The sequence below is a fragment of the Durio zibethinus genome, chromosome 3 (assembly GCF_047325235.1).
Source record: "Durio zibethinus cultivar Kanyao isolate XHJ-2024 chromosome 3, ASM4732523v1, whole genome shotgun sequence".
Classification (NCBI taxonomy): Eukaryota; Viridiplantae; Streptophyta; class Magnoliopsida; order Malvales; family Malvaceae; genus Durio; species Durio zibethinus.
In genome coordinates this window covers 35,067,328-35,083,682 of record NC_143164.1, presented here as the reverse complement: position 1 = coordinate 35,083,682, position 16,355 = coordinate 35,067,328, and the positions used below count along the sequence as shown (strand labels likewise).

The window sequence follows — 16,355 nt, the reverse complement described above, 5'->3', positions numbered from 1 at the left end:
TGCTCGAGATTGATACTGAAGTGATGGTCCATAGATTGCATATTAATCTCGAGGTAAAACTAGTTTGGCAAAAGAAAAAAACCTTTGCCTTAAAAAGATAAAAAATCATCGAGGAAGAGATTGAAAAATTATTGCAAATAGGCTTTATCAAGAAGGTTTACTACCCTGAGTGGACAACCAACATGATCATAATCCAAAAGCATAGCAAAAAATAGAGGATATGTGTGGACTTTACTTACCTGAATAAAGTATGCCTAAAAAATAGCTTTTTTCTCTCTAGCATAGATCGATTGGTGGATGATAGTGTCGAGTATGGCCTTCTCAGCTTTATGGATGCCTATTTTGGTTACAATCAAGTCAAAATGCTAAAGGATGACAAGGTAAAGATAGCTTTTATTATCGAGAAAAGCCTTTCTTGTTATAAGGTAATACTTTTGGGATTAAAGAATGCAAAATAACCTACCAAAGGCTAATAAACAAAGTGTTTAAGAACTAGATCAATCACAACATGAAAGTATATGTGGATGATATGATAGTCAAAAGCAAGAGCTTGACCAAGCACTTGAAAGACCTTAGAAAAACCTTTAACACCTTGATAAAGTATAATATGAGGTTAACCCGAGCAAATATGCCTTCAAGCTCACGTTGAGTGAGTTTTTCGATTACATGATCAATAAACGAAGGATAGAGGCAAACCCAAAAAAGGTTCAAGCAATCTCAAACATGAAGGCACCGACCTCAGTAAAAAAAGTGCAAATGGTTAATTGGTAAATAGTCACCCTGACCCAATTCATGTCCAAATCAATAGAACAATGTCTGCCATTCTTTAAATTTTCATAAACATCTTTGACTTCAGATGGACTTTTTAGCTTCAAAAAGCTTTTAAAGAACTCAAAGAATTCTTATCCTTTTTATCTATTTTGTTTAAGTTAAGACTCGATGAGATTTTGTACCTATACATGGCCATTATAGACTAGGCCATCAGCTCGATCCTAATCCGAGAAGAAAGAAGAAAGTAAAGACTAATCTATTTTATGAGTAAGGTATTGATATGCCAGAAATTAATGATAGTGGCATAGAAAATCTAGCTTATGCAGTTGTCACTTAGACCAAAAAACTCAAGCTATATTTCTAAGCTCAGCCGATCTATGTGTTGATCGACCAACCTTTGAGATAGATCTTACAAAAGCTAAAGTGTCAAAGAGGCTAATTAAATGGGCAGTAGAGCTTAGTGAGTTTGACTTGATATACTACCCAGGTCGGCTTGAAATCTCAAATGCTAATGGACTTCGTTGTAGAGCTCACCTTAGCCAAACTTGAAAGATAACCCAAGAAAAAAGAAAAAACCCTGGATAAGAAAAATTAGAAGCTTTATGTTGATGGATAGGCCATGAACCACAATAGAGGAGCTGGCCTTATTCTAATCCGTCTAGAAGGACTAAAGATCCATACACCTTGAAATTTAAGTTTAGGGCATCTAAAATAAGGTAGAATATGAAGCATTGATAGTTGGTTTAAGATTGGTAACCAAGTTAAATGTTCAACATATAACTATATATAGTGCTTGGCCAAATCAATGAGGAGTTAGGAGCTCGAGAAGAAAGAATCTAAAAATATATAAATGAAGCATTGGCCCTGGTAGTCGATTTTATCAAAGTTGAGATAAAAAAAATACTGAGGTCAAAAAATTTACTAATGAACTCTTTATCTAAGTTAGCTTCAAGAATAATAATAAAAAGTCTAGACTAAGTCTTGGTAGAATAGTTGATACACAAAAGCATCGATAACAAACTCAAATAATAGATCATAGAAAAAAAAACCTAGATGACATCGATCAATACGTATCTGACCATGAAAGCACTACCCAAAGATAGAATATAAGGTAAGACATTGATGAAAAAAGCTTATCGATACACGATGATTAAGAAAAAATTATACAAAAGATTGTTTAGTCTATTTTATTTAAGATGTGTTGACGAAGAAGAAATAGACTACATCCTACGAGAAATTCATGAAAGAATATGTGAAAACCACCTCAGACTACAACCATTAGCCTACAAAATGCTTAGGCAAGGCTATTATTGGCCCATTATCAAATGAGATGCAACCAAACTGGTAAAAAAATGTGATAAGTGTTAGAGGTTTGCTCACGTACAACATCTCCCTTCAATCAAGCTCACCCCTATCATCAGCTCGTGGCTCTTCATGCAATGAAAAATTGATGTCCTTGGACTGTTCACCCCAATCATAAATCAGTGGAGATTTGTTTTAGTAGCAAGAGATTATTTCACAAAATGGCTTGAAGTCGAGGGCTTAGCCACTAATACAAAGGCCCAAATGGATAAATTTGTGTGGAAGAATATAGTTTATACATTCAACTTACCTCAGTCCATAATAATGGTCAAGGACAAACAATTTGAAAACCTAAAGTTTGAGGAATGGTGTTCAAACCTTCACACCGACCTAAGATTCACGTTAGTCACCCACCTTCAATCTAATGGATAAGTCGAAACGATGAATAAGATAATATTAAAAATCTTGAAGAAGAAACTGGATGCAACAAAGAAAAAGTGAGTCGACAAGCTACCAGGGGTGTTATAGGCTTGAAAAACGACCTTAAAGGTACCAATAAGTGAAACCCTATTCCATTTGACATTTGAAACAGAGGTCGTGGTACCTATTAAGATTGGCCTTCTAAGCTTGAGGGTTGAATTAAGGTCAAAATAAGGAAATAAGGAAGACTTCGTCAAAAAATAAAAAGACATAGCCCTAACACGGATAACAACTTATCAACAAAAGGTGTTTAGTTATTATAATAAAAGGTTTGATGTAAGCACATTAAAAAAGGCAACTTAGTGCTTAGAAAAGTTAAAGTCTCATGAGTATATGACCGAGGTGGCAAGTTACCCCGACCTAGAAGAGATCATATTTGGTTAAAAAAAATCATCCATGATGCAACCTATAAACTACATAATATGAATGGCAACGTCATCCAAGGACACGAAATGCAGATAATTTAAAGGTCTATTATCAATAGCTTGGTTTAAATCAAGCTCATACTTGTACTTTGTACTCAAATACAAAAATCAAATTAAGCTTAACGAGCCCATGCCTAATTGATCTATTGAAATTCGACCTAAAACTTATATGGATTCTCAAGTTAATTTAATTCGAGTAATTAAATAAATCTTCTATTCATTCAATCGGGCTCAAACTCCTTTGATTAACCGTGCTTAAACTTGTCCGAATAAAGAAAAAATTATAATATTAGAACTAAGCTTAAGCTTGGATTGAACTGAACAAAGTTTCTATTTATTTTTTATTAAGTGTAAAAGATGTTAACAAATTGTCAAGCAGGTCATTTCTATCCAAGATCATTACAAAAACTAATCTTATACACTAACAAAAATTTACAAAAATTTAAAATTAAAAAGTTAAAAACAAAAAAAAAACATGTGTTAGCAACATCAGCAGTAGCAGAAACAGCATCCTCATCAATAAAAGTAACAGTGATGACCTTACCCTCCCCAGCCTCTCTACCTTATGCTAGAGCCCTAAAGCTACTTTGAGCTCGACATTCATGGCCTCATCACCATCATCATCTTTCTCTTCTTTTTTTTGGGCTAATTTAGAGAAAGCCTTGATTTGATATTGTTGATATTGATATCAGATAGATCAAGATTGGGGTGGAAAAACTTAAATTGCACCTCATCGTTGGTTAGGCTAAAAGCACCAAGCACATTTTTCTTGAAGAACTCCATTTTTGGCTAGAGGAATTCACTGAAAGCCTTGAACTCCTTAACAACTTTTTTCTTCAAATTCTTTTCCTTTCTCTCTTTGGCTTCTAGCTTAGACCTCAATCTCATTGTCTCAACCTAAGTATCATTAAGTTTGAGCTTAGTCTGCTCCCTCATAAAATTAGCCGAGGTTTTATCAACCAAGATGACCTTCAGCTTTACTGTCAGCTCATTATTCCTTTTCCTCTACTCAACATCTTTTTTGTGAGACATGTTGAAGCTGGACCTAACATTGCGCGGAGCATCCAAGCTTTTCTTATGCTTCTCAACCAATACAACCATATTCTTCTCGACCTTCAGTAGGTGGGCCATTACAAGGTAGGTGTGGTAGAGGGCCTGGTTGGTGTTGTCCAGGGGTTAGGCTAGGAATTTCTGTTAGACTTCATAAAATGAACTCAGACTTAGCAAAATGAAGGACAATGATAAAATCGAGCTAAAGTCAAGTAGAAACTCATTGCCACATCAGGGTTCTTAGTGGGTTCATCGATAAAAGCATACTTCACCATTGTAGAGATCTTCTCTGAGCTAAGCCTTAACACCTTGGCTTCGGGGTTTTCTAAGGTGGAAGAGGAGACCTTCACCCTTGGTTTTATGGCAGGAAGAGGTGCTTATGCTGAAGAGAGATCTTGACCAACCTTGGCCTTCATCTTTTGGGTTGCTAGAGAATACTGCATTTAGGGGTTAATGACCTTATCTTCTCGCAAGATGGGGTCTTAAGTTAAATTTTCTTTTAGCCTCTTTTAGGCTTAGGGTCATGCTATTATAGGGCAAAGTCAAAGTCATCGTCAGTGGACATCTTTGCAAGAATAAGCTAATAGTTAGATAAAAATCAAGTTAAAATAAAATTTTACAAGATTACCTTAAACCTACCATAGTACTTCGTCTCATTTATTGCTTCAGAGAGAGGTCAGCCTATGGGCATTAATAACGAGCTCCCTCTACGGGTTTACTCTATTATTTTATCATGAGCTGATAAATCCAAAATGAAAAAAGCCACTAGTGCATCTACAAAAACATTGAGCACTTTTATTATTTCCTACGCCTTAACCTTGGCAACACCCTCAACCTCAATCATACTATCTTTATTTATTTTTTATTTTTTAAGATAAAGGAAGAGCAGTTTTCAATTCTTTATTGAGCTCAAACAATCCATGAATAGTTTTTTATTGGGTCAAGTTGTTACATAATACCACCTCTTATCACCGGGGTACATTTCAATAGAAAAAATTTCCTAAATAGAGGGAGAGAAGAAAGAATGTTTAGATATTGACAAAGAATTATGAAAGTAACTATGTACCGTACAAATTAGGAGTGAGCTAAGTGATAGTCAAATTGTAAGAATTAAAAATTAAAACAAACAAATAATAAAGTGAAAACCTCAGAGCGGCCATAAAGGAATCTCAATATACATAGAGCCAATGTGGCTCCAGTTTATCACTGACCCGATCTGAGGAGTTTGACATTATTATACTGCACCTCTCTCTGGGAAAAAGAAAGATTATCTCCAGATCACGGATGTGATGAGTTGAACACATGTTAAGACAGTCTTCAAGATTTACCCTATCTTTTAGTTTGCTCATCACATTCTTTGGGATCATACTGAAGTCATAGGGAGTATATACAAGAACCTTGGCCAGTTCATCCTGCACCACAGCATTCCACTCTTCGTTATCACTTTCCCCAGCCAAGGTACTCCTTTCCTCCTGTTCCTACCGGAAACCCTCCTCATCGCCAAAATCTTCATTGCTAGAAGACTTTAGCTCCTGAATAGGAGCAGGATTCTAAGATTAAACTATGGCTTGAAGCAACTTAACTCTAAGGAAAGAAAGATAGGGGGAGACCCTTCGGAAGAGGAAGTGATTTCAACAAGAACTGATCGAGGGGGAATAAAAGTGACGATGGAAGCATCGATAGGAGAAAGAGCAAAAGTAGAAGAAAATTGATAAGACTGAACCCTAAAAAAGGGAATAGCCAAAAATGAAGGAAAGTCAGGCATAAAAGATAAACCAACCTGAGAAATGGGGAAAGATAGTGGATTTTGTAAGTCAAAGTCTATCTAAACACATAGTTCCTCTATACTCAGGACCCGTTCTCCTCTTGTCCAAGCCTTTTCTTTATTTTGTTGCTACCTTTCTTTAGATATTGGGTTAAACTAGAAAGCCATTTTCTCACAATTAAAGTCCCTGATGAATGGTGAAATCAGATCATCGTCATCTTGCCTGAGTTGACATCTCTTAGGTTATACGCTGAAAATTTCAGGCTCTTCAAAACTTATACTAGAAGATATGGTTAAAAATACGTATCAAAAAAAGTAGAGAAAAACTTTAAAGGCCAGAAAGCTTTTGAGATCAAAAAATTCAGATTGGACTGAGAACTAAAAAAAGTAAAAAGGTGAAAAATGAAAGCCCCAACAGCCTTTTATATAGCCACACCACAGATCAAATGAATGGCATAGACTACACCATGTGTCAGAACGAAGATAGGAAGACATCTTTTTGTCTTCCCTCTTTAAATTTTTTTTCTCAAACTACCTCTCTCCTCATTTAATGCCGTCGGATCAGCCAAATTAGATGAATCTCAGGTCAGACCGATTAGATAGGATAACTCTCCAGGATAAACCAAATGTTTAGTTCGTCATCAGAGTTCAAAGTAAAGACTCAAATCCAAACTGATATAAAACACAAGTCTCATGTCGACTAGATGAACTCTAACATTAACCTCGAACCATTCTAAAAATTATCACATCGGTAACCTTCAAGTTGACTGGGCATTCAACCTAAGACATACATGTAAAATCAGACAACCACAAGGTCAGACCACGACTATTTGTCCCCTAATACCAACCCCCCTCTATGACGTCGGTTTCGAAGAATCGAATTTCATGTCATTCCCTTTTGCCTACATGCCTTACACTTCGGGTGCGTCAATCATACATCCAACAGTCAGATACTCAGACTGCTTGGTGGAAAGACAGAGTGTTAAGGGCATTTGGTAGTCAAAAAGGTATAGTGATCTTTTTTCATATTAAAAGCCTTCGACAGATAATCAAGGATAATTTTATCATTTATGTCGACCTGATATGTCAAGTTGGTCAGACACATTTAGTGCCACATCAGCTTAGCACTATCTTTGTTGTCCCTTAACAATCCCTCATTGCTTATCTATAAATATAAAGGTCTAGACACCATCAAGATAAGTCTATACTATTATTTTTCTTTATTACTCTCTTTTTGATCTCACATGTTTTAACTTGCGCGTTGAAGTTCAAACGTAGAGAATACTCTCTGACTTTATCTCTGATCGCCCTACTCTTCTATCTTTCCAAAATCTGACCCTGAGATTGGAACTCAGCACAAACTCCAATATTACATTTGTTTTATATTATTATGGCGTGAGTACTTCTCCTTCTTGACCAAATGGTGGGGAAGTAATCGATTGTAAAAGATCTAGCCAATTGTTGTAACTCGAACAAGACAACCCACCCGAAACCAGACCCTATTGCACCTGAAGTCCCTTGTTATTGGAGTTCCTTCCAGCAAAAGCCATGGCGCCCACGTTAAGATTCTTCCTCTCTATCCTTGTCTTCGCAGTCTCCCCATTTCTGCCCAGCAACTCTGGCCACGAGTTCTCTGCAAAATTTCATTCCATTTAAAATTAGGAGTCGTTTTCAGTTTGTCACCAATCAAATTTAAACCGAAACACAAAGCAAAAACAAAACAATGAAAAATAAAGGCAACCATAAACTTGATTAGCCTTACCTGGACACAGTTACCTATTGCTTTCCCTCTCTCCGTTCCGGGGCTGATTGATTGCAGAGTGAGTTTCTACTAGTATCAGCCAAAGTACATAAACACATGGATTTATGTGACAAAAGCAGAGTATGAACAATAGAGCAGAGGGTCACAGCCGATATCTTTGACTGCTCATAAACAGTTCGGCAGGCCATTCTTGAATGGTGAGGTCGTGCATGGTGCTTGATTTCGGGTTGGCATGGCAAGTTCTTATCCATTTGCATGTTTCACAAAATAATTGAACTGTCCATATTAAATTAATCAAAGCTAAATCCGCCCTAAAGCAATCCAAAAACTTTATGGCTAAGGCCTAAGGTATCCAATTTGAGTAGCTAAATTCAAACTTGATGTGCGCAATTTTTTTATTCAAATAGTCTAAATTTGAATTTTAATCATTAAAATTAAAATTTTAGCATTTTATAAATAAATTGTACAATTTTTGACCGTCTATATATATATATATATATATATATATATGTATATTTTTATCTGTGTTTCTCGGTAAGATGCTAGAGATCAAAAATCAAAGCTTCGTATATCATATCCAAAGTTGAAGGTTTTAGTTTTTCAAAGTCAAAACTTCAATCAAAGTTGTTGGCCATTCAAAAAAACGCAAATTTTTTTTTTTTAAATCCTCTCCCAAATTCAACGCTCAATTTGCATGTCTCCCAGCCATCTATAAATTCCCTTCCCCTGGATTTGCTTTAGGACCTCAAATCACAGAACAAAGGAAGGCTAAGAAATGTCAGACTGCAGTGGTAAGCCTTTTTGTTTTTTTTTTGGCTTAATTTTAGCCAAAACAAATCTTGGGTTAAGTCTTATTTTCTCATAATTCTTCATTTTGTTGTTTAGATACAGGGAAGAGTTCGTGGCCAGAGCTGGTGGGAATAAATGGAGAAGTGGCGGCAGCCATCATCGCAAAAGAAAATCCAAAAGTAGGCGTTGCAATTGTGAAAGAGGGAATGATGGTGACCATGGATTTTCGTTGTGATAGGGTGCGTGTCTGGGTCGACAAGTATGGAATTGTGAAGCTCACGCCTCAAATTGGATAGCTACTACTCTTCCCAAGGATCCATGGAAAACATTAAAAAATGTTTAATTTGTGAAAATTAATGAAATTTTTTTAATAACAAAGGAGTTTACCATTGATTGTTTTGAGCGTATCAGTATAATAATAAGTGTAAAATAAATTGATGATGATTTATAACATGTAGTTTCTAATTATCAATGAATATTTGGTTTAAATTTTATACATAGGCTTTGATTTTCACTTATGGACATTTTTTTTTCTAACAAAGTTGATAGCATAAAGTGTGATAAATGCATAGTCGTCTATCTTTTTATTCAGAAAATTGGATTAAAAAAAATATAAATTCCCTTTATGTTTTTCAGGAAACTGTGCAAGGCAGAGCCCCATAGGAAATGCTAAAACAGGCAAAATGAAATAAGTATGTTCTCTTAGCTAAGCTATCTTTCTCAGAAAAACACAAACGGTTTGCACCAAGTGACTGAAAAATAATAAGCTCCTTCAGGCTTCAACTATTTTTATATTGGGATCTTCTGAATTTACAATTGAAAGTGGGATTGGCTACCAAGATGTGTGAACAAACGTCAAAAAGAATTGGAAGTAGTAAATAAGACTAAAAAAATCACCCACTTTACAACCTAGTCGTACAGTGCTCAAAAAATAGCACAAATGCAATCCCTGCCAACCAATAAAAAAAAAAAAAAAAAAAAGAAACCCAGCAAGAGAAAAAATGAACAAGGAATTAATTACTTTTACAGTTTTACTCCCATACCTGATCACATCAAGTAGTGCCTAGTATGTAAAACCTGATCTTGATAATTCACAATTTCTTGGTAAGCTGATAGATATTAGTTTTGACTCCTGCAACTTTTGAATCAAACTTCATGCTGATATACTTTATTTCTGCATCCGGTCAGTTACCCTCAATCTGGGATGTATCTGAAGTATATACATGTAGTGCATGATGAGTATAGGACTAAAAGAAATTTTGATAAATGCCAAAGAATACAGGAGTTCAACAGCTTGAGAATGGAGAATGTGATCAAAACTAGAAGTTCACTTATGTTACATCAATAACGTGCAGAATCTCAGAAGAACAGATTTGGCAAATATTGTGAACATCTGAAGCACAATCAGACATGATAATACAAACCCTAGTTTCTTAGGGATGGTAAATCAGATACAGATACAGTCACTTCCAGTTATCCATCAGATGCCTAATTTCACTGCTTCCTATATTCTATTCTTAATCCCACAAAAATCACATTCCACATATTTGGCATTATTCTTTGTTAACCTGATTATACATGCAGATCCATGACCATACAGCACTTGTTCTTACAGAAGCAAAAAGAAATAATCAGCTTGAGGCGGTAGCAATTTACATGAAACTAAACAAACATACAGCATCTTTAATTCATCGAGAGACATAATAGCAATTTCCACCAACAGTCAGTCAAAGACATGCAACAAGTTTATGCTGGGTGTGCAGGAACTCCACCAAGAAGAAACTGTTTTTGGGAGAGACATTTATATGTTAATATGTCAACAAAAAGAATTAATTTTAATTGGACCTATATCTTTAGCATGCTTACCTTGTGATGATACACATAAAGCTCATGAAACAGACATGTTTCTACTCCTTATCCCAAGTTTCCTCAATTCTCGTAACTGATGAAGTATCTCTTCAATAAAAAGCGTCCCCTTATTTCCATTTTGAAGGGAATTTAGAGAATGCTTAAGAAAATTATAGTCAGCCTCAAGTGCTTCCAACCTCTCATTAAGGTCTGAAATTTCATTTTGAAGACCAGCCAAACCAGTTTCTCCACAATCCTCAGAACCATTCTGCCCATTTGAAACCATATGACCATTTCCCTCACTAACACCTTGAGCTCTTGTTATTGAAGTATTCAACCATTCTTGAGAAGAAGCACTTCCATTAGATACTGATGCAACTTTCTGCACTGGTAAATCATTACCTTCAACCTGACAAATTACTTGTTTATCCTTTTCATCAAGGAACTCTTGCTGATGTTGGCCTCCATCTGCTGCTTTATCAAAGTATTCCCCATCAGAAATGTATGGCGAAGTCCCATGATGAGAAAACCTATTAAGTTTCCTCTCCAAAATTTGCAGACATTCAGAGATGTACAACTTCTCATCTTCAAATTCTGACCATGCAGATATGACTATAGGATTATCATTGAGTTTAGAAGTCTCAGGGAATTTTGTTTTCAATGAAAATTTTAGATCATCTTTTATGGAGGATGTACTTGTATTCTCCACAGAAACATGTTCCTTCTTCAAGTTGATGCTTGCCTCAGGTACATTCTCTATCAGTGTTTCATCTGTGAAGTTTAGTCTGTAATATTCAAGCTCTGCTTCCAGATCTTGTAGTTCTTTCTCCTTTTCAGCCAGAAGATCATTAGCTTTCTCCAAGGCATCTACATCGTACTCCGCTTGCTCTTCCATCATTCTTAGGTACTGCAAGGCCTCCATGTGGAGAGCTGCCTTCTCTTCTTGCAACCTTGTAATCATAGCCATTGCCTGATTTGCAGCAATTGCAGAAGCACTTCTTTCTTCCTCTAATTCCTTATATAATGCATTCATGCACTTCCGATCATACTCAACTTGCCGCTTCAGCCTATCAACTAGATTTTCACTTTCAGTTTCAGTTTCATTGACACTGATGCCGTCCAAAGATTCAAGGCCAGCAGATTCACTTCTTTCCATAAAGACTAGGTTCTGAAGATTCTGAAACTCATCAGAGTTGGATTCATTATTTCTCTGCAATTCAACATTATGACCTTGTAACTTAGGACTTAAATTGTTCGATGATAAATGAATCCCTTGTCCAGAAGAATTCTGCACTGGCAATGACTTATGATCTTCATTAACTCTATTATTGCATTTCAGAATAGGCTGTTTTGTAACAAACACAGATGCACCTTTTTCTTCACCACAGACAGGTGACTTATGCAGAGCACTGAGATCCTCATCAGTTGAATTCACCATGGCAGTATCATCTACAGCTTCATCAGTTTTGAAACCAACTCCAGTTGATGTGCTTATCAACTTCAAGATTTCATCATTCTTGTTGATGGAAATATTTTCATTTTTACTTGTTTCAATAACATCTGCCACTACAAGTTTCAGTTATTGTCATATAAGATAAGACCTACACACATACAAAGCCGCTGGGGGGGGGGGGGGGGGGGGAGAGAGAGAGAGAGAGAGAACTTACACTTTTCTGACGATGTTTCAAGAGCAACTTCCGTAACATCAATTTTAGGGGGAGTATCAACTAGAGAAATAAGATCAGACAGTAACGAAGCACTGAAGCTTGGAACTTCCACAAAACAGGATGATGGAGGAATATCATCTAGAGAAATAAGCTCAGGTAGTACAGAAGGATTGGTTTTCTGATCAGCCAGCTGCTCTTTATGCTCACAAACATCATTCTCGCTGGGGACATCTGGATCCGAACATCTAACATTACAAGGTTCATTAGCATCTGGCTGTTTTGTTGTAGCCAAATTGTTGCACAGTCTTTTAGGTGGAGTTTCAGGAGCACAGTGAACTAAAGATTCTTTCTTATTCTCATTCATATCACTAACTATACTATCGTTATCCTCATCATCAGAAAATGGAACCTCAGACTCTGATTCAGAAGTAATCTTCAGCTCAGTGTATCCTACATGAGACAAGGGATCAAATCCAGTTTTTCCAACAAGATGAGTTGCTGCTGGTGCAGAAAACTTATCCCTTATCTTCTTCAAACCATTTTGACGGCTTAAGCAATGTGATAAAGGAATGTTTGGATTCGCAAGTGCAATGCCAGTTGATTTTAGGGGAAGAAATCTTTGGGCATTTGGTCTTGGAATCCAAGGTTTACTACAACATAGACACAAGCTAGTGCATTTAGAAGGGGTAAGATCCATGTTGAAAAATGAGCTCTGGAAACCACAATTTCCAAAACCTGCAGGATCAAACCCCAATTTTCCTACAAAGGGCCTCTGCGTATCTGAGTTGGATTTGTTTTCCTCAATGTGTGATGAGAGACAATTCTCACACATACCACGACCATCAACAAGCTTGCCATGAATGTTGCAGGAAATCAACAATGAAATCTCTGACCTATGATTGCTGCAAAGTAGATTCCAATAAAATCCAGGTTTTTCATTTCCAAAAACATGATCAAGCCGAGAGCATAAAATGCACGGTATTTGCAGTTCACAGTAACATGCAAATCTTGTCAGCAGGTAAGATAAGGCAGCATCAATAAACAGCAGAAAGATCAGAAACCATTCACAAGCAGCAGACTTTAGGACTGTTGTAAACCCCTTCAAATTCCTTTGTACTTTGGAAGGTGAAGCACCGTTTGTAGCCATTTCCATGACAACTGCTCTAGGATACCATAAGGTTCAGAACTGGATGAATACCAAAAAGCCTTAATTGATGCATAAAGTAGTTCCTAACGTTGCAAGACAAAGCTGAGAATCCCATTCCCAATTCAATGAGGCAAGCTTCTATTAGACAATAAAAGAAACAATCAATCAAGTCAGCAATGGCCCACATGAAAATAAAAAAATGCAGAGCTAAGCAAACTTTCTAAGCTACTAAAATTGAAAAAAAAAAAAAAAAAAAAAAAAAAAAAAAAAAACCACATGTGCGTACTCAAACACACGAAGACCATCACCAAGACGGTTATCTATTTGATTCATTTGACACGAACAAAGATAACTATAACAAACAGAACACATTCTAAATATTTAAGAATTTGCAACCAGAGAAAACCCTCTTGGACAATAGCAATTAAGTGAAATTCTTAAAATCCTTTAAAGGGTTAAAAAAATATTTAATGAAGAAATAGAAAATGTGAATTTCTTGATAACAAATAATTAAAGAGGACATGTTGACAGTATAGATTGAATCAGATAAGAACTTCAACCAACCCAACTGTGCAGTGTAATGCTTGGGATCAACCAACTATGACAGTTTTCAATTAAATTGCTAAGACCTAACCAATTAATGCATTAAAAGAAACCCAAATGAAATGAAAGAAAACCCATTTATCAGATCCATTGACACAGCCAAAACAAGACCTTGAAAAGCTTTATAATCCGTCACCCAACATTAAGAAGAACTCTCAAATGCAATTCCAAATATTGTTCATGTTGAAAGCTTGAATTCAATACAAAAAAACATATACATGCATTTTGATTAAAAGAAGATTATATGAAAAAGAGTACCTTACGGTGAATTGAGATGAACAATTATGAAGAAGAGGAAGTAAAGGAAGAAGAAAAAAGGAGGAAATGGAAAACACTTTTGTCCGGGAAAAGGACTGACCGTTGAAACCAACTGTTGTGATTTGTTTGGTTGCCAAATAAAGGAGAGCTTCAAAATCTTACCTCTTGGTTTGTCTATAATAAGCTTCCGCCCAATCATACAAAACCAAAACTCTTTGCTTCTTTTCAATTTTTGCCCTTTCCTTTTACTATTTTGCAATCGAAGGTTTTATAGAGATACCATATAATTTTAATATCAAATTAGAAAAATGCCCGCACATTGCTATAAATAAACAATTTTTTATTTTGTTATTTCTATTTCACCGTATTTTTTTAAAAAAATTTATCAAGAAAGACAAAAAAAAAAAGAAAATGATATGTTGATATTTTAATTGATTTTTTTCATAAAAAAAAAAAAGAAAATAATTGAAAAATAAAGAAAATGAAAAAAAAAAACTCAAAAAAAGTTCTACAATGACATTCCATATTATGTTTAAAATATTAATTTTTTAAATTAAATAAAAAATAATTTTATTAATATAATATATATGTATAAAATTAAATAAATACTAAAATACATATTTTATATAAACCATGAAATGAGTAAAGGTAAATTATTTTTAAATATGCTTCAAACCTGAAGTTATTTAAAAGAAAAAAATTCGATTAAATTTAAATTAATTTTAATTTAAAAAAGCATCACTTATCAAATTAAGATAAATAAAAACTTGTCAAATATCAATTATTTTTATATCCTTATCAATTGACACATTTGGTTATAAAATTTATGCAATTCAAAATTTTAAAAATACGAGACAAAAAAAAATCAGAGTGTTACATCAACACTTTCTTTGATTTTTTTCACAAAATTACTTTAATAAAAAAGATAAAAACAAAAAACAAAAACACGGTACTTCCTCTTGAAAAAGGTTTTTTAACTTAAAAAAAAAAAGAAAAAGAAAGTAAATCACACCAAAAAAATTGAAATCTAAAAAATATTTATTAAATATATAAAAATAATAAAATAAATAAGTGTCATACTCTTAATATCAAATAGATCTCATACAAAAATAATTAAATATAAAAAATATTTTAAAAAAATTTTAAATATGTAAAAAACTATTAATATTAAAAAAAAACAAAAAAAAAAAGAAAAAGTGGGAAGTGAGAAGTGCTATGTGACACTAAAAAATGAATAAAATTTAAAAGTATAAATTTGAGATTACTTTAAGTTAATATGCAAAATTATTGAAATTTTTGAATAATTGTACGGTTGTGACACAATTAAAAATAAAATAATCTAATTTTCGTAAAAAAAAAACACTAATATTAATTCTTTCTTTCAAGCCCTTAACTAATTGATGGAGACGTAGATGAATAAATATGAATAAATTTTATTATATTTATAATTTGTTTGTTTAATTAACAAAATTAAAATGTTAGTTGTGATCATTTATTAAATTTAATAAATAAATATAAACAAAAAAATATAATATATTCACAAATTATTTATCGAATATTTTGTTTGTTTATACCCAAAGATATAAACAAATTAAACATGAAATAAACTTTATTATATTTATAATATATTCCTTTAATTAATGAATTCTAAAATATTATTTATAATCGTTTATTTATTAAGTGTAATAAATAAATAAAAATTAAATTATTCATAAACTTTCATCAAATATTCTCTTTATTTGCACCATTATTAGTTCATTAAAAAATAAAACCAAAATCCTTTTTATTTAAATTGATTATGTATTTATTTTTTAACTTGTGAAATAATTTTTCTTCTTATATTGAATTATTTATCTTTTATGAAAATAATGCTTGCTTGGAACTAATTAAGAACATCGAGAATACATAAATTAAACTGTTCATCTAAGAAATATTTATGCTTAAGATAATTAAAAGTCCCAAAGAAGCTGATTGACACATAGTGAGTTATTAACTTGTCACATGATATTTCATTTTATGAAAAAGTATAAATTAAGTAACTTTGTATACTATCTATTTATCAAAATTTATATTAAGTAACTTTGCATTCTATTTATCAATTATAATATTTTAACGTAAATAAAAGCAATATTAGTTTTTTAAATTAATACGAATATTTATATTATCATTTTCCAGTTTTAAAAAATTAATATTGCCAAATAACTATTTATTAATTTTATTGTTCGAGCAGGAAAATATTTTTAAACATTGAATTTGACAGAGGCCGCGCGAACGCAGGCCCCCACTGCCATAAATTATGACGTACACTCTCCCACTCGGGGAGATGTTAAGCTGGCGCACCCACCCAGTGCAATGTTGGCCACCAACCTAGGCCATGAGCTTTTTTGATCGCCCATACGCCCCGTCCAGGTAAGTAAGTTCAAAAGCTGACCTTGACCTTTATTTTACTGGCTCTTCCTAGTACTCACCTCTCTACGCTCCACGATGT

General features: G+C 33.9%; 2 protein-coding genes and 1 non-coding gene across 4 annotated transcripts; 1 reads left to right on the top strand and 2 right to left on the bottom strand.

Moving 5' to 3' along the window:
- Positions 1-8,191: 8,191 nt before the first annotated feature.
- Positions 8,192-8,840, top strand: LOC149519787 (inhibitor of trypsin and hageman factor-like). The gene is made up of 2 exons (XM_089758665.1): positions 8,192-8,346; positions 8,441-8,840. Exons 1-2 carry the CDS (start codon positions 8,331-8,333, stop codon positions 8,638-8,640), a joined length of 216 nt encoding a protein of 71 aa, XP_089614791.1. The 5' UTR covers positions 8,192-8,330; the 3' UTR covers positions 8,641-8,840.
- A 62-nt stretch (positions 8,841-8,902) lies between these two features.
- LOC111283860 (putative myosin-binding protein 4) lies at positions 8,903-14,244 on the bottom strand. Of its 2 annotated transcripts, none has more exons than XM_022872497.2 (4): positions 14,030-14,244; positions 11,860-13,144; positions 10,211-11,758; positions 8,903-9,554 (listed from the first exon to the last, which is right to left on the bottom strand). In XM_022872497.2, the coding sequence occupies exons 2-3, from the start codon at positions 13,010-13,012 to the stop codon at positions 10,233-10,235; spliced, it is 2,679 nt and encodes an 892-aa protein (XP_022728232.2). In that variant the 5' UTR covers positions 13,013-13,144; positions 14,030-14,244; the 3' UTR covers positions 8,903-9,554; positions 10,211-10,232. The 2 variants fall into 2 exon arrangements, with proteins under 2 accessions (XP_022728232.2, XP_022728231.2); XM_022872496.2 differs by having other exon boundaries at positions 13,868-14,034.
- Positions 14,245-16,123: 1,879 nt separating this feature from the next.
- LOC149519786 (U1 spliceosomal RNA) lies at positions 16,124-16,284 on the bottom strand. The gene has a single exon (XR_016341221.1). It is a non-coding gene; the product is annotated as a U1 spliceosomal RNA (small nuclear RNA).
- Between the last annotated feature and the right edge of the window lie 71 nt (positions 16,285-16,355).